Source organism: Musca autumnalis, unplaced genomic scaffold (assembly GCF_047663935.1).
Source record: "Musca autumnalis isolate F117 unplaced genomic scaffold, ASM4766393v1 scaffold_3, whole genome shotgun sequence".
Lineage (NCBI taxonomy): Eukaryota > Metazoa > Arthropoda > Insecta > Diptera > Muscidae > Musca > Musca autumnalis.
The window spans coordinates 115616721-115639355 of NW_027411866.1; the positions used below are offsets into that span (position 1 = coordinate 115616721).

Below are 22635 nucleotides of genomic sequence, written 5' to 3' on the forward strand. Positions count from 1 at the left end.
AGATCAGTCGATATAGTTCATTATAGTTCAACAGCTCACTGAGCGCCGACCGAAAGATTCACAAAGAACGATCAACAAACGGACGATTCACAATCTAGTTCAGCATGTCATTCACATATAAATAAATGCTCTGTTCCAGAACCTGCAAGAAGCTACTATTTTCTACTACGATAACATTTTTTTCTTTATGTTATCGAAAAAAGCAGTACTGGAACAGACCAAAAGTGACGCCGTCTTCTGTGTTAAATTATGCCTTCGTAATGTAATGAGTTTTGTTATGTTTTGGATCAATGTGAAGTGTCAACCCCCCTTGTAATAAAAGTAATTTCTACATAAAGAACATTTTTGACATTACATATCCCAATATACCGACCGAATCCATTACCTATTCAATGTGCCTTGTTTTAGATAAAAAAGGAAAAAATAAAAAGAAACATACACAAAGCTTTTTTCGTAGTGATAATTTCTACACACACAATATACGATTTTTTTGCCAGCCGCTTAAATAAAATTCTAATTACAATTTTTTTCCAAAGGACGTTTTTTTCTAAACTTACCCCCAGTTTTTGTAAAAAATTTTATTCTTCTCATACGAATTGTCAAATTTTGTAGATCGATTTACTCGCTTTAGCGCAAATGTAGAGCGCTGATTTTTAATGATATATGGAACGGGTATACGAAAAATTAGATGTGTATGTCATCTGGGGGCTGAGCTATGAATGCCTAAATTATTACGAATATAGACGAACGAACAAAAATAAGTTACAAAAACTGGGGGTTAATGCAAACTAAATCTTTCTTTATGAAGGAAATAAACTTATCTAAATGTAATATTTTCGTAGTTTATTTATACTATTCTAATGTTTGTTCCTATTCGGTGTGTGTGTGTGTGTATGTATGTGTTTTTCATTAAGTGAACGATTGATGATTGAACTGGATAGTGAACTTTGAACTAGATTACTGAACTAGTTCAGTTTAAAGAACTGAGCTGTTGAACTAGATCTTTCAAATGAACTAGATTGTACAACTCTATTTTATATATTTATTTCTATGTTCGATGTATATTAGGGATATACAGTGGGTTTCGGGTTTCAATTTCACCAATAATAACACCTAAGTATTTTAGAAGCCCATGCCCAATATTCAAAGAACCAAATACTTAAAAAAATGTTGGTCCTGTGGCAATTAAAAAAATGTATGTAACATGGATTTAGAACTGTCGTAGGTCATTTTTATTACACGTTTACGATGAAAAAAAGTATTTTATGGTAGCAAATTTCGAAGTTCCAAATTTCAAGAGTAGACCCTATTATATTTTGAAAACTAAATTTACAAAAAAAGTAAGAATACCGCTGATTGTCACTTCTACCTTATATAAATATGCCTTGGGCCCGAAAGCATGACTGATAGGTGAGTGGAGGCCTTTAAGGCATGTATTATCGTAATGACATGACAGAATTTTCAGCACCTAACTTTTACATAAAAAGTGTATTCACTTGTTTGCTCCATCGACCCGTATTTATACGCCCTTTTAGCGGCTTCATCATCGCTCATTCTTATAACATAGCCTAGCCAACCCAATCGTTTCATCTCGATACGTTTATCTATACCAGCGCCGACCATAGAAATACAAACAAAACGGATGCATGTGTGAATGTGTGAGTGAAAAAAGCAGCCACCAAATGATGTTTTTTGTTTGTTTTTGTTTACGTACAGTGTACGGGAGGGAGAAAAGCAAATGCAAAGACAACTCAGTGGGATCGCTGAGTATACTGCCTTTGCAAAGAAGATCAGCTCTGAATTATACTGTAGTAGAATTCTGTAACTCATTTTTCGAGTTACTGACAAGTTACAGAGTTCCACTACTGATGTCGTTGTATAGCAGATACAGCCCGTGGTTCATATGACGTCGATATTCACCGTCAACGCAGATTGGCCTGTAGATCTTTCAAAGAATTTTTCTCTCAAACACACCAAGCACTGCCATGTCTGCTTGCGCAAGTACCCATGCTTCGGAGCCATACATCAGCACGGGTAGTATCAGTGTTTTGTACAGCGTTATTTTTGTTTCACGAGATGTGGCTTTGTTTTTAAACTGCTTACTTAAACCAAAGTAGCAATTGTTGGCCAATACAATTCTTCTTTTTATTTCACAACTGATGTCGTTTGTTGTGTTTACGGAGGTGCCGAGATAGACGAAGTCTTTTACTACCTCAAAATTATAGGAACTCCATCAACTTGGTCTTCTCACCGTTTACCGCCAGACCAACTTTAGCAGATTCTCCTTCAACCTTCATAAAGGTATCAGTTACTGATCGTCCCATGATATCTATATCATCAGCAAATAACATGTGGCTTTTGGTGTAGATTGTGCCACTTCTTTTGACGTTTGCCTCTCGTATAACCTTTTCCAGCAGGATGTTGAAGAGATCACACGAAAGGCTGTCTCCTTGTGTGAAACCTCTTTTGGTATTAATTTGTTCGGAGAGAATCTTTCGTATTTAAAGTGAGGACCATTGGCTCAATTCTGTTTCTATGAAAATGCGAAATGAAAACTTTTACAAAGGAGAAAATTGTCAAATGAAAAAAATTATAAAGTCAAAACCTAAAACTTTGCGTATTGCGTGTGCGTTCAAAAATACAATAACAAAATACTTGTATTTCTCCAGGATTTGCCGCAGGGTCTTCTCCAGGATTTGCCGCAGGGTAAATATCTTGCCAGGTATAAAGCCGCATTGTATGGCCCAATTATTTCGTTCTTGGGCCTTCTGCAGGTCTTGCCGCAAGGTAAATATCTGGTCAATGGTGGACTTGCCAGGTCTAAAGTCGCATTGGTATGACTAAATTATTTCGTTGACCATAGACTTTAGTCCCTGACACTGTCTTGGGGCAATAGGGAGGAGATTTATGCCCCTATAGTAAGAGCATACAGTTTTTTTCTTTTTTTCTTGTGGACTGGGCACAGGATGCTCAGTGTCCAATCGTCGGAGATGCACAGTTATCAACGAGGCTCCGTTCAAATGCAGTTGATACCCCACTGCAAAACTTGAAACCCGATAGGCATGCGGTCTAACGCCCCGGTGTAACCTGATATATACATATGTATGACGCTCGTCCCAGAGATGTATTGTGAAATAGTCAATTCACCTCATTGGATCGCGGCAATCCATCCCTTGTTTGTCTTTTATTGAACTCATTCTATTGAAGTCTTCTTAAATAATGATATCTGTACGCAATGGCGCCCAACGTTGAAATATAGATATATGAACATAACGGGTGATTTATTAAAGAACAAAAATATCCTCGTTTATTCAAAGACAAAAAATGTGCACAATAGCACATGGTACAATAAATGGATACGCCAACAAAACTGATCACAAAAATTAATATCAAATCTCATTTTGAACAGCTAATGGATGCCTTTTGTATTGCACCATGATTCTACCGATCTACATTGTGAGTGCTCTAATTCTGCATCAAACATAATAATTACTCCACATATGCTGGTAACTCTTCATTCGATGGCATATCTTCAACTTTACTGCGGCTCAGCTGGCGACGATTTGTAACCCCCAAACGTGAGGGTTTAAATTCCGAACCCATAGTAATTCCCGATGGTATTTTACGACCACGAAATGTAGCCGTTTCAAATGACGGAGGTGGTGTTAATTTCAAACCAGCATTACTTTCACAATGCCAAACTTCCAAAGGTGCAGCTTTCACTTCCTCTACAGGTTTTACCTGCCTTATACCAGCGCTCTTTTTCATTTTACGTTTATTCCACAACACCTCCAATACCAATGAAATCATGGCAATACCCAAACCACAGAGAGTGGCTATAAAGACACCACCCAAACTTTCCAATGTTATACCTTGTTCCTCCTCCGACAGTGGACAATTCGAACGGGAACGATTCCAATATTTAGCCTTCAACTCTTCAAAATAACGATCTTTTTGCAGCTCCAATATGGCAAAACTTAGGGGATCCTAGAAAAAATTCGTAGTATTAGAAAATGTGGAAAAATTCTTAGGTTTCTTACCGCCAAATGTGATCCTTGTTGCACGGCCACAGCATAGGGTTGTTCGGCAAAAACTTCTCCAACTTCAGTTAAATTACAATTTAGTGTAATTTCATATTTAGTCTCCGACGAGTCATGTATAAAAGCATAATCGGCACCTTCACGTTCATTTACTTTGCGAAATCCCTCCTTGGCATCTTTGACCGGCATTGAGCTATTAATTGCCAAGAGAATGCGTCCATATTGCTCCTTAATTGGATAGTCCCAAACTCTTAAGAGAGAGAGAGAAATAGGAAAACAGTTTAAAACGTATTTTTAGCATCATTTTTTAATGATATAGAATTGACAGGGCTACGAGAAATCAATCCAAAGAAGGCGAGGATAGTTTTCTTATAGTGACTATTATTTAGAGCATCACCAACGGATGACGCCCAATTTAAGCTTTAGAGTAGTATGCGTTGTTAAACAGTGTCTAAGGCGTTGGCAACTTGAAACTTTGGGCCATTTCTGAATCGTGCCCATTCAGACCGTTTTACAAAATACTGAAATAATTAAGTATACATTCTGACACTTTCAGGAATCCCGATGAGTTGGCGGTTAAAATACAATTGGCGAATTCTCATTCTCTTTCTTGTCAGAATGTGGAAGTGGCTTGTACCCTTGCTCATGTTGTAGTCTTCTCGTACATTTTGTCATTTATGCAGTTAATATTCTGGGGGTCTTACAAACGATTTATGGACTTAGTTCCTGACTGTTGGAACAAATCCCAAGAAATTTGACTGTCGTCTGGTATTTTCCATGCCTATATTTGAGAGTATTGCGTCGGTGTCTACGTTTATTTCCTGCTTGAGGTAAATATTCCGTATATTTACTACATTCCCATTAACGTATGCAAATATCAGCTGTTCTCATCTAGCTATGTGGGAACCTCCTGTTCAACTGGAGCGGTGAATCCAAAGACGACGATATAGTCGCAACCTGATAGGTTTGAGTTATGTCGAGGGAGGGCTAGGTTTCAATCTCTTAAAAACCGGTGATGAAGTCAAAGCCCCTTGGCGGTTTTGTCTCCTAAACAGAAAGAACAAACAAAAATTCGACATCTTTAGAGGGCATAATTTCAAAGTCGATCAAACCAAAACCACAGCCAATGGTAGGGAAGATGAGGCCTTCCTAGAAACAATAGGCAGCAAGAGATCGACACTATAACAACCTGTCTAATTAGAGACACTGGAAAGACTATCACTGGAGAGAGAAACGAGAAAATTAATAAAAAATCATTAAAAATGATCTTCGCCCTAAAAGGCAAAATTTCAAAAATAAAAAAACAAAAAATGTTGTCACAGCGTGTTAGCGTTCAAAGCCAAAACTCATAACTTCAAAGGCAGCGCAAAAAAACGTTTGTCGTGAAGAAAATAAATTTCAGTGGCCAAATATCCGCGTAAATGTATAAAACACATTTGCATTTGAAAAACGAAAAGTTCTAGGACAGAGACTCCACTACATATTCGATACGTCCGAAGATCTGCTTTACCACCAGTGAAACCAGGTAACGTAATTTGGTGACTATGTGGGTTCGAGTCCTTGGCTTTCCTTAACTCTTAACTCTAAACGAGAAAATTAATAAAAAATCCCTCAAGTTAGTATTACTTAGCAGTAACGAGTCTCCGCGGACGACTAAAAGTCTCGAAGCAAGACGATGATAAAACTTCGTGACAGTTTCTTCCGGATGACTAGGGAGAATCGATCATTGACAACCCTGTCTAAATGGGTGCATTACAGACCGACCTATTGCTTTATATGAGGTCAACAAGTGCTGTCGGCCAGCGACTTGAGGAACTTGTTCCTACTTCTGATCTCATTACAAATAGCTCTGGCTGCCGCGGACTACTTAAACATGCTGCCGGACGTTATTCGCAATATCTTGAGGTAGTTAGTGGTCAGGGCACCATCGACCAATTTGTTCAGGGGGAGCCTCATTTCAGCCATACAGCTGGCGAACAGTGTGGCTGTAGATTTAGCTGCAAATATTTTCATATTCCTCAGATGGTAGAAGTGTTCTAACTCATACATTACGGTTCTCTATACCGTCTGGAGGATATGAAATTTCAGAAAGGTAGAGGTTAAACAGTTCCGAGGCCAACTCCCTTTTTGACTCAACGGTCTTGGACTCCTTATTTCTGAGTTCTCCAAACGATTGCCATCCACACATATAATTGATTATCCAACGTGTCAAACACGGCTGGAGAGAGTACTCTCTATGTCCTCAAGCAGCTTGATATGGTTAACGGTATCCAAGGCCTTCGACAGGTCAATAACCGCCATGTCTTTTTAGTCACATGGCCTGTTCTGGTGCAGTCCTCGACAGATATGTGTGGATATTGCGTGTAATGCTGTTGCGGTGCTGTGCATTTTCCGGAATTCATGCTGATGTTGGGCAACTGGAAACTGCTTTTCATCATGGAGATGAGTAGTGTTTCTAGAATTTTCGCTAATGGCAACAGGAAAGAGATTGACCTGTACGATTCACCTTTTCTTGCATCCTTGTCTGGCTTCAGTAGAGACACCTCCCTGCCAAATTTTCAGACTTGCGGCACAAGATTGGTGGCTTAGGGTAGTTTGAGGACATTTATTAAATACTCAACCCCGGGTTCATCAAGTTGCTTAAGCATTGCCCCTGAGATTCCATGTAGATTATGTCGTGTTTCGGATGACGACTGCAACATTGTAAATTGTGGCGGAACTTCCTCTGCTGAGAGGGCTCTTCTACGGTGATCACTCTCGGAGTGCTCTATAAATTGCCGTTTAAAATAACACTAGCACCTCTTCGGATCTGTCACTGTCAAGCCGTTGAAAGCAATAGCTGTTCTATCATCCTTCCTTCCCAGATTCCAGAGTGATTTAACCTTTGCAACAATTTAATCCTGTACGCCTATTTTCAGGTGGTCTAGCCACTTTTCCGCATATGCTCGCCTACTAGCGTCTTGACTGTAAGAGAAAATTTCCTAACTCTTGGGTCTCCAGGGAGACGAACCTCATCGAGCTCATTTGCTAGTCCCGTCGCTTCTGCTGGAGAATTTTATCTAATCTCGGGTATTCGATTAGCATGTATGTAGCAAGCGGCTACAGCTGTGATGATGTTCGGGAAATTTCTCTCAGCTACCAGAGGATTTGAGGGAATTGACAGCTCTCTGGGGCGGTGATTGGTGAATTCTCTGAAACCTTGTCAATCAGGTTTTCCATGGTTCGGCGGTCAGAGGCTATGAAGTCGAGTGGTCTATTATCGGAGACGATGATAGAAAGATGGTCTGAACCAAGGAAAATTACGGGTTGGTAGGACACGTCATTTATAAGAACGGGCGCATGATGAGCATTCCCTAGCACCAGACGATTATTGCCCTCCAAAAGTGAAATAATATCAGGCAAACACATAGCGCAGGGCACAACTATTCATCGAACTACCTCGGAAGTATCACACTTTACTGTTACCCTCATAAATTCCATGTATGGGTCACTAGAGTCGCAGATTTGTGTATAAGAAAGGCAAGTCCTCCTTCTCCGGACACTATGGGGACTGTTTTAGTGCAGCAGACAGCAACGCAACTCGTATGGCAGTAACTCTGAAGGCGGCTAAGACCAGAACAACATCGGAACTGCACCCATTACTACTCGTCGGTGTTAACATATGGTGGATGCGGATCTGCCAAACGGAACGGGTTTCTTTTTTATTCCGTCACTAACAAAAAGAGTTCGAGCTTTTGAAAAATTACGAACACAAAGACATAATTGCAAAGAACCGGCGGCCGTGGGACTGATTTTATTCATTGATCGGTGATGTTGTTACATAGCTCTTCTTTGCGCCTCGATATCGTTTTCATCATCTTCCTCATGAGAACTTTGGTTACGATTGCGGAATTCGTCTTTGGGAAAAGCAAGCTGTTGTGTTCCCTGAATGATTTCAAAATGCCACCTTATTATAGTCAAGACTCAAGGATTTGCACAAAAGTGGCGCCCGAAGTTGGGCACATTGGCTTTTCAGGGGCAGCATTGCATGCCGCAAATATACTATTCAGATTTTTATACATAGAAAAGCGGTGAACCAGCCTGAAAGGCATTTAATTTACATAGATTCCAAAAACCAGATTTATAACTTGGGATGTATGGAGCGTAACCATGAGTCTTATGGTAAAGAACCTCAATCAATCTTCTAACTTTGAAGAGCTCAATTTTTTTTTAATTACAGAATATCACAAAAAAGAATCTAAGATAATGACCTCAATGACCCTCTAATCCTAACTAAAGAAGACCTCAAAATGTTTTCTAACAAAAGAAGATCTCAGAAGTTCGCTCAACTCTAAAAGAAGGTCATAACCGTCTGGTCTTGAGGGACTTTAATGTTCATCGTGAGTTGTGGCATTCCGTCCTCGAAAGCGACCAGAGAAGTATAGTGCTGACTGAGTAGACTGATGCAGGGTGGTTCCGCTACTGAAGCCAGGCAAGGATGCCAGCAAAGGTGAATGGTACAGACCGATTCCTCCCCAGCGGCATAAATAGCTATCCAGTTGCCGATTATCACCATGGATTCCGCAAGCAGCACAGCACGATAACAGCTCTAAGGCCATCTCCGCATATATTAGTCGAGGACTCAACCACAGCAAGCCATGTCATAGAACAGTGAAATGGCGCTTGACTTATTAAAAGCCTTTGATACTTTCAATCACTCCACGCTGTTTGAGGACATCGAAAAGACTACCCTTAGGTCAAGTTTAAAACATTGGATAATCAATTAAATGGACTCTAGTCGTAAGTGTAATTTAGAAACAAGAAGTCCAATCCACGTAGAGTGAAACAGCGAGTTCCCCAAGGTGGGGTGATATTTCCTGAACTGTTTAACATCCGCCCTCCTGTATTCCGCCCACTCCAGACGGTATTGAAATCGTAACGTAGGTGGATGCATGTACGATCTTGGCCTCTTTTGTCATTTGTGAAAGGCTGAACTTCTATTTGACTGATCTTACCACCTTTGTCCACGCGAGGAACATGCAAATATCCGCCACTAAATCTACGGACACTCTGTACACCACATGGACGGTAGAGGTGAAAACAGAGTTAAATGTCATGATCTATGGCAGCAGAATTCCGACCACAAACAATCCCAATATTCTAGGGGTCGCATTCGATAGAATGTCCATGTCGTCAGCGCATACCACATCTATCTGCAACAACCTGAGATATACAGGCATGTCACAGAAACGAATTCCGGTCGGAAGTGTAATTAATTCCGTATTTAGCTTCTTCAGAAAACGAAAAACGAAGAATTTTTCGGAATGAAACCACTTTTGATTTTGCAAACGGAATTGTATTTTATTTTTTTTTTAATTTTACATTTAATTTCATGTCTGATAGGATCAAGGTTCTCAAGTCCCTAGCCGGCAGCACTTGGGCTGCAGATAAAGATACCTTGTTGACCACATATAACGCGATAAGTCTGTGGTAAGCTATGCGCCGTCACTGAGGTCCACGAATCTAAGTGCAACGCGATGGACAAATTTTCAAACCTGCCAGAATGCCGCCCTGAGAACTGCAAACAGGGACAACGGTCCTTCCAGTAAAGAAACGCAAAGGCATGCTTTCGTGTTAGTCCTTGTTCGGGTGTTACCGTGGGAGCCATCCTAATTAACATATGGTGGATAAGACTCCCCCACCCAGGCATATCAGGAGGGATCTTCATGATGTAAAAAACAGCTGTGGAGTGTCAGGTGCACGACAAAACAGAGTAGTTTTGGTCAACTATGCTCGGGACGGTGCAGCCGTGTGAATTCCTATAGGGCGAGGATCGATGAGACCGTGCAGAACATCTGTCCAGCATACGCCACAAAGATACAGTGGTATCTTTTCGACTGCCCTGCTAAACCTACTCCAATAGATTTGTAGTTACATAGCATCGATGCAGCCACATTCCTAGAACTGGAGATAGACCCAGAGCCAGATTAAGCAGAAAAATTAACTTACAAACATTAAAAAAACACTGTTATGCCCTAGACATACGGCAGCGTTGTTAATTAATTCAAATTAATTCGAGCATTAAACAAACTGAATTTGCCCATCAGTGCTCTGAGACACAATTTGCATTGAATTGAAACCAAAACAAACCAATTGTTTACCAGCAATCAGCTGTTTCGTAAATGCAGAAACTGTCGCCGGTCAGGGTAAAATTAAATGCAGATCTTTATGCAAATTAACGCTGCCGTCTGTCTAGGGTATTACAACAACAAAGATCTAATTATAGAAGACATTAAATCTACATTGAACGACCTCGAAGTGTCCTCTAACTACTTCAAAAGATACGCTAAATTGAACGGCATCGTAATGTATGGGTTAGAATCTACAGCCATGCAACATCAGGAGTGGTTTAAGTCTCCAGCATAAATCCAAATTTACATTTAACATCTTTTATAAAACATGCGTCATATCAGTGGAATTGGAATGATATGAATTTTTAACTTTTACCATGTATTACACTACAGTGGCGCCCAATAGAAGTCCTGATGTATATTTTTTCTATTTTTCTCTCTCTCGTCCACACTCACCGAAACTTATGAAAATCCCTCGATGCATTCAGCGCCAATTCTTTCCACATTCTATACAAGGTTTTCTCGGCAAAATCCATATTCATGAAATAATGATGAGTATCGGAACCCTCTACCACGGTATAATTGATGCGTGATTGCCTTGCTAATTGATCCAGTGATTGGACCGGTGTTTGCATTCTTTCCACGGTAAGAAATGCGGCCAAATTTGCGGTAAATGTGGCCAGCATCAAGACCACAAATAGCCAATAAGCAGCTACTAATATTCTGGCAGATATTGCCTTTGGAGCCTCGCCACCACCCTGAGGTGTAAATGAGGTGAGGGCAAACCAAAAACTTTCACGCAGTGTAAATTCTCTAGAAAGAAAAGGATAGACATTAGATAGGAATTTGTTAGATTTTGTAACGCTTTACCTGCATGGATATGGATATGCCTTCTTATTGTTCCTAGCACTGTATGGTGAATACGTATCCAATAGCCAAATTACCACAGCTGTTGACACCAATGCTCCCACAATACTCATCCACACCTCCAGACGTAGAACGGTCATAAATTTGAATAGAGAAGTTTGTTTTACCGGTTTGCGCATAACAATTGTTATTCCCGTCTGTTCAAAGTATGGTGCCAAAAAATCGATATATTCCTCACGCTCCGAATACATTTTCAACGCAGCAACAACAAAATCTGTTTCACCACTAACCAGATCACCTACAAGACCATCCCATTCATTGGTTTCCACATTACGTTTACCAAATTTTCCCTTTTTCGGAGTTACAATTTCATAATCGAAATTCATTTTTTCCGCCAGAGATTCAATCATATCTATGCAGAAACCTTCCCATATGGGTTCACCATTTCTATCTAAAATCAATTCACCGGTAGTCGGATTTTTTCGATAATAACTCCAGGGAATGGCCTAAAAAGAAAACATTTTCATTGAAGTTCGCTTCAAATAAGTGTGTGTTCTTACCTCCGTTGTACCTATACGAAAAAACTTCTTAGCCGGACTTATGGTATGATTGATTTTTTTTAGTTCACCATTCTGCCACGTTGCCAAATCAGTAGCCGCCTCATGTTCGGACGAATAAAATGTAATACTAGCATTGACATTATAGATCAAGGGTGCGATCGATTCAAATTCTTCTTGAAATTTGTTCATCGAACTGACGCTGGAGAAGGTCATAAAATCGTTTAGCTTAAAATGATCCAATATATCAAAATCGTTTCGATACTCGACAGCGTCATCCGAGATTGTTACGTTACAATCTATTTGTATGGGTTCCAGCCATCTCACATTGTCCTGTCGAATGTCTATTAAGGCGCGAAATATTTGCAGTAACATGGCCCTTTGAAACTAAAACAAGGGGAAACATTTTAGAAACGATTAATTTGTAACTTATTATCGAAGACCAATGAAAAGGCCTGGGTTTTGATGTTCTATCAGATCATGATTATTGGTGGTTCTGAGATAAATAGACAAATTGCGAAATATTTTCCATTGTATCCATTGCAGACACTTTGTGGACAAAAATTTTGTTTTTTTATTTTATTTTTGTTGTTGTACATTTTCACTCAGCTATTCACTATCAAATACAAGAAATTTTGCTGCATCAGATTTAAAAAATAATTGTTGTTAAAAAATTAACTTCATATTTGTTTAAATGTTAAATACTTTCGTAATAAAACTGAACAACATTTATTTTTAATTGATAGCGGAGGGTGTGATTTAAATTATAAAAACCTAGTTTGGGGTCTGGGGCATGGTAGAACAAACAAGATAAAGTAAATACTACAACAAATACAACTCAACAACAACCACATAGAAAATTGTTTTTGTTTGTAATGTTAGTGTCACCGGTATATCTAAACAAAAGAAGGAAATGTCTATAAATTATCGGAATTTAAAAACTAATATTTTTTTCACATTTCATTAAATATTTTGAAAAACATGAATAAAAACCGTTACATTTTTAATTTGAATGTTTCCATATCATTCCACTAAATGGATAATTTCTCGCAGAAGGTAGAATTATTGCAAAAATGTTTGGGATCGCTGGAAATTCATTGAAAAAGGAGAAGCTGTTTCAGTCTTTTGTTTTTGGAATCAAAAGACACATGTTTATTAGGGCTTTATTTTTTTTTCAAGTTTAACAAAATACCACACATATTAACAAATGTTGTACCGCCTCTGTAAGTGGTGTTTTAGTGTGCGGCACGTCGTTCGGACTTGGTTGAGGTTATGTCCTTGATATGAAGCAGTATTTATGGGAAAAAGCAGTATATATTGAAAAAGGAGAAGCTGTTTCAGTCTTTTGTTTTTGGAATCAAAAGACACATGTTTATTAGGGCTTTATTTTTTTTTTCAAGTTTAACAAAATACCACACATATTAACAAATGTTGTACCGCCTCTGTAAGTGGTGTTTTAGTGTGCGGCACGTCGTTCGGACTTGGTTGAGGTTATGTCCTTGATATGAAGCAGTATTTATGGGAAATAGTTTTTTTCGGAATGATATATTTCTTTCCTCAAAAAATATATATCCTAATATACATGGAAAATAGAAACAAATACATAAAATGGCGTACGGAATTTGACACAAACATTACAGCCCAGTTCAGTCAGCTGGGTATAGCTGTTACTTTATATTGTTCGACCATGGGTCTGGAGGTACATAGTTACATAACAATAAAATTTCAAAAAATTCAATTTTTATAGTGTTTTTGTTAGGGGTTGTACGCGCTTGTTCCATAGAGTGTTCCGGAGACACTAAAATACCATATTATAGCTAAATCTGGTAATAAATATGGGATAACAAGTAAAAATTCAACGAATCGGGGGTACCATAAAAGCGGGCTACATCGAAACATAAATCCGTATTGAAAATGTTTTGTACGAAGATTACATTCAAAATACCTTAAATCGGGAGGCACGGTTACATGGGGACTATATCAATACGTGCACCTATGTCCATAATATTTGCTGGAAATGTTTTGTGACCAATAGTACCAAATTACAGCTAAGTACCAAATTACAGCTAATTTGCTACGAAAATGTGGCTTAAATCCTCAAAATACCGAAAATCGGAACGTACTGTTATATGGAGGCTATACCAAAACAGTAGCCGATATTGTTTATATTTGGCCCATTATTACCCACAGACACAGTCAGAGTTTGTGCAAAATAACAATAACATATCTCAATTCGTTTGCAAGTTATTAATTTATATTATTATATTAGTATCGTTTTACTGTATTGGCCCGCAATGCTTGCTCGGGAGTTGGTGCATCTAAGGGGTTGCTTTGGACTCGTCCGTGTGAGGCACTAAAAAGGGATGCTACTAAAACACAGCCCCAGTAAGTCACCATCGCCATAAGAATACGCAATCCCCCCAACAACAACCGTACATGCAGCATTTGACACCTGTCGTTGTTGTCTCAGTCCTGGGAAATGTATAGTTTTTACAATTTACTTGCACTGGATTCCGATATAAGATCGTGGAAATAGTGGATTGTATGAGTCGGAAGGATATCAGTGTCATAGTTCGCCAAACATAACCATCGTATCACCTGGTCTGACAAATTATGTCATCTGGCAACCCGTCGTTTCTCTTGGGTCAGACCATCAACCTATAATCGTCTTCATCGTCGACTGCCCGACTTCATCACCTCTGAACACCACACTTTCATCAATCATGGGAAAGCTAATTGGCCTAGTTTCAAAGAGTTCAACAATCACCGGTTCAGAGAACTGTAAAACCCTTCTTATGTTCGGATAGCAGAAAGGATGCTTCGGGACATCATCACAGCTGCATCCGCTCGCCATACACCTGCTGGTCGAATACCCGAAGTTAGACCAAATATCCCAGCAAAGGCGACAAGCAAATGAGCGTTGTGAGCTTCGCCGAGACTCCTTGGATCGAAATATATTGTATTGACAGAAAAGCTATTAGGGAGTTATTTTACTGAAAGATTGTCCTTCTGTAGGCAGAAGAATACTTGAGGCGATTTCTATAGACCGAAGACCTTTTAAGTAGATTTTTACTGAGAGAAGAAAGAAATCTTCTATAGACAGAAGGTCCTTTGGTGATCTTCTTTAAAGTTTTAAGTTCATCTATTTGTGGAAGATCCCCTAAGAGGTTCTTCAATTGACCCCCCCCCCCCCCCCCTATAGGGGACTTCAAAATATCTTTGAGGGTGTTCCAAATACAGAAGACCTTTTTGGGGTCTGTGAAATGCCTACGACCTATAGGTCTTCAATAAGATATAGGACCTCACGTGGATATATTCTACATATGTATATAGAAGCAACCCCACGGAAGCGGCCGGCGGATGCCAACTCATTGTCAAACCTACGCTTCTACGTAAGTTTCTATGCTGCTACAACACCATACATAGAAGACCTCTTGTGAAGATCTTCTAGAAGACCACTTGTGGCCACCAATATCTAAAAGACAGAGGAACCCCCTTTAGGTTCTTCTTTAAACAGAGAACTCATAAGGCCGTCTACAGGTACCTCATTTGTGCTCTTGAGGTTGTCTACAGACGGAAGACCTCTAGGAGGTTTTATAGACAGAAAATGTCCTCTTTTATAGGCAGAAGAAGCCTCTTAGGGTTTTCGAGAAAAAGAAGAGGTAATCTTAGGCCTTCTAAAGATAGATAATTACATCTTCTAGAGACATAGCAAGTCCTCTTGATAACTTCTAATGACAGAAAAATAGGTCTTCTATATATATATATAGAAGGATACCTCTTCAGAAGAAGACCTTGAGACAGGAAGAGAAGACCTCTTGAGGTCTTCTAGATATAGAAGAAAACTAGAGTTGGGCAATCTCGTTCCTTTTGCGGTTCGATCTTTTCCGTTCCGTTCCGCAAAAGGAACTAGGTCGTTCAGTTAGTTCCATAGTTCCTTTTAGTACCATCCTTTATATGTATACCCACACCATGGCGGAATAACAAGGTGTTACATCGATAACAATAATCGGGCCATTTACCACACCAAACATGGTATAACAAATATAAGGTAAAGTTAATACTACAACAAATACAACTCGAACAACAAACACAAAGGAATTTGTTTTTGTTTGTAACGTTACTGCCAGTTGTATTTGTAAACAAAACAAGGAAATGTCTATAAATTATTGGAATTTAAAAAACTAATAATTTTTCACATTTGGTTGAATATTTTGGAAAACATGAATGAAAATTCGTTACATTTTCAATTTTTATGTTTCCACATCATTCCACTAAATGCATAAATTCTCGCAGAAAGTAGAATTCTTGCAGAAAAGTTTGGGGTCGCTGGAAATTCATAGAAAAAGGAGAAGCTGTTTCAATGTTTTGTTTTAGAAATAAAAAAAGCACATGTTTATTAGGGCTTTATTTTTTTTAAATTTTAACAAAATACCTCACATATTAACAAACGTTGTATCGCCTCTACAAGCGGGGATTTACTGCGCGGCTTATCGTTCGAACTTGGAGGAGGTTACATATCATTGATATGAAGAAGTCTTTCTGGGAAATGTTTTTTCCGAATGATATTTTTTTTTTTCTCAAAAAATATATGTCCCTAATGTACATCGAAATAGAAATAAATGTATAAAATGTCATATGAAATTTGACACTAACGTTACAACCCAGTTCAGTCAGCTGTGTATTGCTGCTACCTTTTCTTATTCTACCATGCACACCAAACGTCAACATTTACAATCGCAAATGTTGAAGTTTGTTCTGGTAAATGGTCCGATTATTGTTATCGATGTAACACCTTATTATTCCACCATGACCCACACTCATACTCGTTCACTCAGGTCATATCGTTCGTGCTTCTTCTTCAGCAAAACAAAAGAAAAATAAATTGTTTTCGGCTTTCTTCATGGTAGATTACAAATATTTAAAACAAATTTACAATCGTTTTGCTAATTAAAAATACTTCAATTGCTTTTTTTTAATTCGGCAAAGATCAGAAATGACACTATAAGATTTCTTATTCACAAATAAAAGACAGGGAGAGAGAGACAACTGATGTTAAATGAACTTATGGAACTAACTGAAAGAGAAGAGCAAACCCAGCAAAAAGGTTGCATCCTCGGATGCAGTTGAATCACTACAAGTGCCGTTGGAGTAGATCTTTTTCTATGAATTAACTTATGAATTTTACAAGGGAGCGCGCAGCTAGAATGCACTCCATTTTGCTTCCACACCACACAGCTAGGATGCACTCCATTTTCGATCCAAACCACAGCTTTTGATGTAGTGTTTTGGATTGAATTTAAAGGCACTCTTCGGATTGCATTTTTAGTCAGACTAAAGATGCAATAAAAATGCAAGCCATTGCCAGAATTTGCATTTATTATTTGTGTAAAACAATAATACAAAGAACTTTATTATATAAACACAAATTAAAAAAGTTTCCATTAAATTCGATCACATTTGAGCTTACTTTCTCCGTTCTCCAATTAATCCAAGCGCATCTGATTTTGCTTCATCATCCTAAAGGTTTTTTTATGTTGACTTCCCATCACTAGTTCAGCTTTCGACATGAACTCCAACTGGACTCCACTCCATTAAAAAATTCCGCCTCGTGTATTACCGCAAAAATATTCGCAACTTAAGTTTTTATTTCTTTATTTTATAAGAAATTCTTAGAAATGTATGCACTCTCTCTTATTTTTAGAATAAATGATTTCACCAGCGGTAGGTAGGGATCAACCAACAGTTTTTTTTTTTGTAGGGATCTCTAAAGCAACTGCTTATAAATTGTATCCAACGGAGTGCATTTTTCATAACTCCGTGTGGACTGCATCGAAGGATGTTGTGAAATCATAACTCCACATGCACAACTTCCAAAATTTTTTTCTGGGAAAAAGAATGGGAGAAAAACGAACGAGGGAGCAAAAGGAACTAGCTGAACCACATAGTCGGACCTAGTACCGGTCGTTCCTTTTGTGGAGTAGTTCCTTTGAACTAGTTCGTTCCGGAACGACACAACTCTAAAGAAAACCCATTGAAGTCTACTAACATAAAATAAGTTCGCTTGACCCCAGAGTAAGGAGCAGACACTGGAAGTTAAGTTAGCACAAGCGGAACAAGGGTAAAAATTATCTGAATAGTTGCAACATTGGACCCGGAGTTAGTGAATTGTGGGCAACAGTTATGGCACTCTCAAACCCAGAAAAGAAGGAAGATAAGAACTCAATCGCGTTTGGCGATGTTACGCTGACTGATCCTAAGAGGTGTGCAAATGTTTATACCCTCCACCATAGGATGGGGGTATATTAAGTTTGTCACTACGTTTGTAACTACTCGAAATAATCATTGTAGACCCCACAAATATATATATATTCTTGATCAGCGTGCAATTCTAGATCGATATAGCCACGTCCGTCCGTCTGTGGAAATCACTCTAGCGTCCGAACGGATTGACGTAGGTTGATGAAATTTTGGGAAAATATGTTATATTTACGTAGGACTTTTGGTATTGAAAGCGGGCTATGTAGATCCACGCTTTCGTATAGCCCCCATACAAAATGACGCGTCGTCGTTTTAAGGAATTTTTAAGATATTTGGCCCATTTTACCACCGAATTGGTTGTAATTTGGTACTTTGTGTCTACAGAGGCCAAAAAATATTCCTACCAAAGTTGGGGTTATATAGGTCCACGTTTTGGTATAGCCCCCATATATAGTTTGTTCTGGTAAATGGTCCGATTATTGTTATCGATGTAACACCTTATTATTCCACCATGACCCACACTCATACTCGTTCACTCAGGTCATATCGTTCGTGCTTCTTCTTCAGCAAAACAAAAGAAAAATAAATTGTTTTCGGCTTTCTTCATGGTAGATTACAAATATTTAAAACAAATTTACAATCGTTTTGCTAATTAAAAATACTTCAATTGCTTTTTTTTAATTCGGCAAAGATCAGAAATGACACTATAAGATTTCTTATTCACAAATAAAAGACAGGGAGAGAGAGACAACTGATGTTAAATGAACTTATGGAACTAACTGAAAGAGAAGAGCAAACCCAGCAAAAAGGTTGCATCCTCGGATGCAGTTGAATCACTACAAGTGCCGTTGGAGTAGATCTTTTTCTATGAATTAACTTATGAATTTTACAAGGGAGCGCGCAGCTAGAATGCACTCCATTTTGCTTCCACACCACACAGCTAGGATGCACTCCATTTTCGATCCAAACCACAGCTTTTGATGTAGTGTTTTGGATTGAATTTAAAGGCACTCTTCGGATTGCATTTTTAGTCAGACTAAAGATGCAATAAAAATGCAAGCCATTGCCAGAATTTGCATTTATTATTTGTGTAAAACAATAATACAAAGAACTTTATTATATAAACACAAATTAAAAAAGTTTCCATTAAATTCGATCACATTTGAGCTTACTTTCTCCGTTCTCCAATTAATCCAAGCGCATCTGATTTTGCTTCATCATCCTAAAGGTTTTTTTATGTTGACTTCCCATCACTAGTTCAGCTTTCGACATGAACTCCAACTGGACTCCACTCCATTAAAAAATTCCGCCTCGTGTATTACCGCAAAAATATTCGCAACTTAAGTTTTTATTTCTTTATTTTATAAGAAATTCTTAGAAATGTATGCACTCTCTCTTATTTTTAGAATAAATGATTTCACCAGCGGTAGGTAGGGATCAACCAACAGTTTTTTTTTTTTGTAGGGATCTCTAAAGCAACTGCTTATAAATTGTATCCAACGGAGTGCATTTTTCATAACTCCGTGTGGACTGCATCGAAGGATGTTGTGAAATCATAACTCCACATGCACAACTTCCAAAATTTTTTTCTGGGAAAAAGAATGGGAGAAAAACGAACGAGGGAGCAAAAGGAACTAGCTGAACCACATAGTCGGACCTAGTACCGGTCGTTCCTTTTGTGGAGTAGTTCCTTTGAACTAGTTCGTTCCGGAACGACACAACTCTAAAGAAAACCCATTGAAGTCTACTAACATAAAATAAGTTCGCTTGACCCCAGAGTAAGGAGCAGACACTGGAAGTTAAGTTAGCACAAGCGGAACAAGGGTAAAAATTATCTGAATAGTTGCAACATTGGACCCGGAGTTAGTGAATTGTGGGCAACAGTTATGGCACTCTCAAACCCAGAAAAGAAGGAAGATAAGAACTCAATCGCGTTTGGCGATGTTACGCTGACTGATCCTAAGAGGTGTGCAAATGTTTATACCCTCCACCATAGGATGGGGGTATATTAAGTTTGTCACTACGTTTGTAACTACTCGAAATAATCATTGTAGACCCCACAAATATATATATATTCTTGATCAGCGTGCAATTCTAGATCGATATAGCCACGTCCGTCCGTCTGTGGAAATCACTCTAGCGTCCGAACGGATTGACGTAGGTTGATGAAATTTTGGGAAAATATGTTATATTTACGTAGGACTTTTGGTATTGAAAGCGGGCTATGTAGATCCACGCTTTCGTATAGCCCCCATACAAAATGACGCGTCGTCGTTTTAAGGAATTTTTAAGATATTTGGCCCATTTTACCACCGAATTGGTTGTAATTTGGTACTTTGTGTCTACAGAGGCCAAAAAATATTCCTACCAAAGTTGGGGTTATATAGGTCCACGTTTTGGTATAGCCCCCATATATAGTACGCGTCATTTTAATATATTTTGAATGTATTAGACCCATTTGACCAAAGAATCGGTTGTAACTTTGTATTTTGTGTTTCCAGAGGCTAAGAAACATTTCTACCATAAACTGTTTATATAGGTCCACGTGTTGATATAGCCCCCATAATACAATATCTCCCGATTTTCGATATTTTGAACGTTTTAGCCTCATTATCACACCGAGATAGCTGAAATTTGTTATTTAGTCTTCTTTAGGCGTATAAAACTTTCCCCAGAAATTTATAGGTATAGGTCTATGCCATCATATAGCCCCCATAGAACGGTACCTTCCGAATTTCGGTATTTTGAAGGTTGTGGCCACATTAATCCACCGAAATGGCTGAAATTTGTGGTGGAGGGTATAAAAAGTTCGGCCCGACCGAACTTAACGCTTTTCTTACTTGTTTTAATCGACAATTTGTCGAGCACCACAGAGTGAGAGGAAGAGTACTACATCGCATCAGGTATCTTTCCGCCGAGGGGATAACCAAATCTAAATGCCTTTAGGTGCCCTAATTCATCTAAAACGTTAGACTCGGTATCTCCATGGTACTGCTGAAACAGCTGGATGTGCCGACAGTCGAGTGTCTCACTAAAGTTCTAATTTTTCGTTAGCCACCCACATCGTTCCCGAAGTCTGGAAAATGGGCAGGGCGGAATATGTGTGGGCGTCAGTAGTGTGTAGCATTCAAGAACAAGAAGTCGAAGGTCATAGGCGTGTTTATATCTCCGGAACGGTTTAACCTCTACCTTGTCTATATTCCATCCCATATGGGGTTACGTATGGAAATGATTGTACGTTCTTGACGTCAGTCACCTTCGCTAATGAAATTAGCTACTTGATCGATCCTATCACGAAGTCTGTTGAATGTCCTGATCCGACCACTAACTACCCCAAGATTTTATATGTAACATTCGACAGCATGTACAGCTGAGATGTAGGAACATGGTCCTCAAGTCCCTAGCCAGCATCGCTTGAGGTGCAGGCAAAGATACCTTGTTCGGTCTGTGGTAAGCTATGCGATGTCAGTATAGTTCACGAACGCAAGTGAAATATGTCCTAAGAATTACTCATGTCATCAGTGCACCATGTGCATGAGGTGTCGAAGATTCGAAAGTTACCATGAGATTTACCGCAATCACCGTATGGTGGATAGGACTTCGGCACCCAAACATATGAGGAGGGATCTTCATGATCGAGAGAGAGGGAGATCCAACGATTTAAGAGAAACCCCCTAGACCAATGATGCACAAAATAATATGTGTGACTGAAGTATTTGTGCCATGAATCGACGCTAGAGTACTGCTTTGTTCATAGCTGCCCTAGACCGACAAGCCTACCCAACAGGTTTGGACATCGTTACCGCAGATGCAGTCGCAAATGCCACAAAAACATCTGTGTAGCATTCGGTAAAATTTATCATATCAAACATACCGTAAATCCACTCTGACAATAGACATCCTTCATTAGCAACGATTTACAAACAGCCTTAGGATTCACTGCAATTTTGTTGGCATTTTCCGCTTGTTTCTTATATTTGAAAACCCTATCCCTGGTATCCAAGAATATAAAATGCCATTCCTGCGCACGGGCAAACACATTTCCTTTGAGAATCTGCAAATGAGTAACAAAATCTGAATCTGTTAACTAGTCGAAGGACATGACTTATTGCTTACCTTATCAAATATCGTATTCATATTTGATCCCTTCGCAAAAATTCCATAATATCCTGGACTTGGTCTTAAATCGCGTAGAATTTTAACAAAATCCGTTTTATTAGCATCACTACCGCCGCCAGCATTCAATATCAACGTGCGAAATGGAAAGCCATGAATCATCTCTTGTATCGCTTCCCTTTTATCCTGTTCATTCTGAACTAACATTACAACTTCCGTAGCATCTTTTTGTTGTAGAAACGCGGTGAACATTTGTAAAAACGGCCTAAGGATACGATCGACACGCAAGTATGGTATACCATGTGTTTGTACAAATGCCAAACCTTGCTGCCAGGGTTCATAGGTAAAATCCAATATAACCGATATACCAGTTGCGGATAGTATGTCACACACTATAAGAAAACGTTAAAGGAATAATATTCATGACAGTTAGATGATAAAAAATCAGTAATATCGGATTGGCGCATAATTAAGGCACTTAAGCCAATTAAGGCACCTATCGATAACTCTTCTAACACACACTCGATATCGAAAGAGAGAAATCGGTGTTTTAACAAGTAGCAGGCGTAGTTGTCGAGTCCTTATCATGGGGGTGGAGGGTTATGTCATGACCATCATCACATCCCTCTCTATATGAATACAATATCTCTATATGAATACAATAATAAGAACAAAAAACATTCT

At 38.8% G+C, this 22635-nt stretch overlaps 1 protein-coding gene across 1 annotated transcript in view; it reads right to left on the bottom strand.

Annotated features, from left to right (window-relative positions):
- Positions 1-3280: 3280 nt before the first annotated feature.
- Ir8a (Ionotropic receptor 8a) overlaps positions 3281-22635 on the bottom strand; it is a 31958-nt gene continuing 12603 nt past the window's right edge. The window contains exons 3-9 of the mRNA XM_073973995.1: positions 21952-22343; positions 21710-21889; positions 11578-11961; positions 11021-11523; positions 10607-10963; positions 4041-4290; positions 3281-3987 (exon numbers count right to left, since the gene is read on the bottom strand). Of these exons, the coding sequence (XP_073830096.1) occupies positions 3490-3987; positions 4041-4290; positions 10607-10963; positions 11021-11523; positions 11578-11961; positions 21710-21889; positions 21952-22343 (2564 nt within the window). The 3' untranslated portion in view covers positions 3281-3489. The remainder of the gene's footprint in view (positions 3988-4040; positions 4291-10606; positions 10964-11020; positions 11524-11577; positions 11962-21709; positions 21890-21951; positions 22344-22635) is intronic.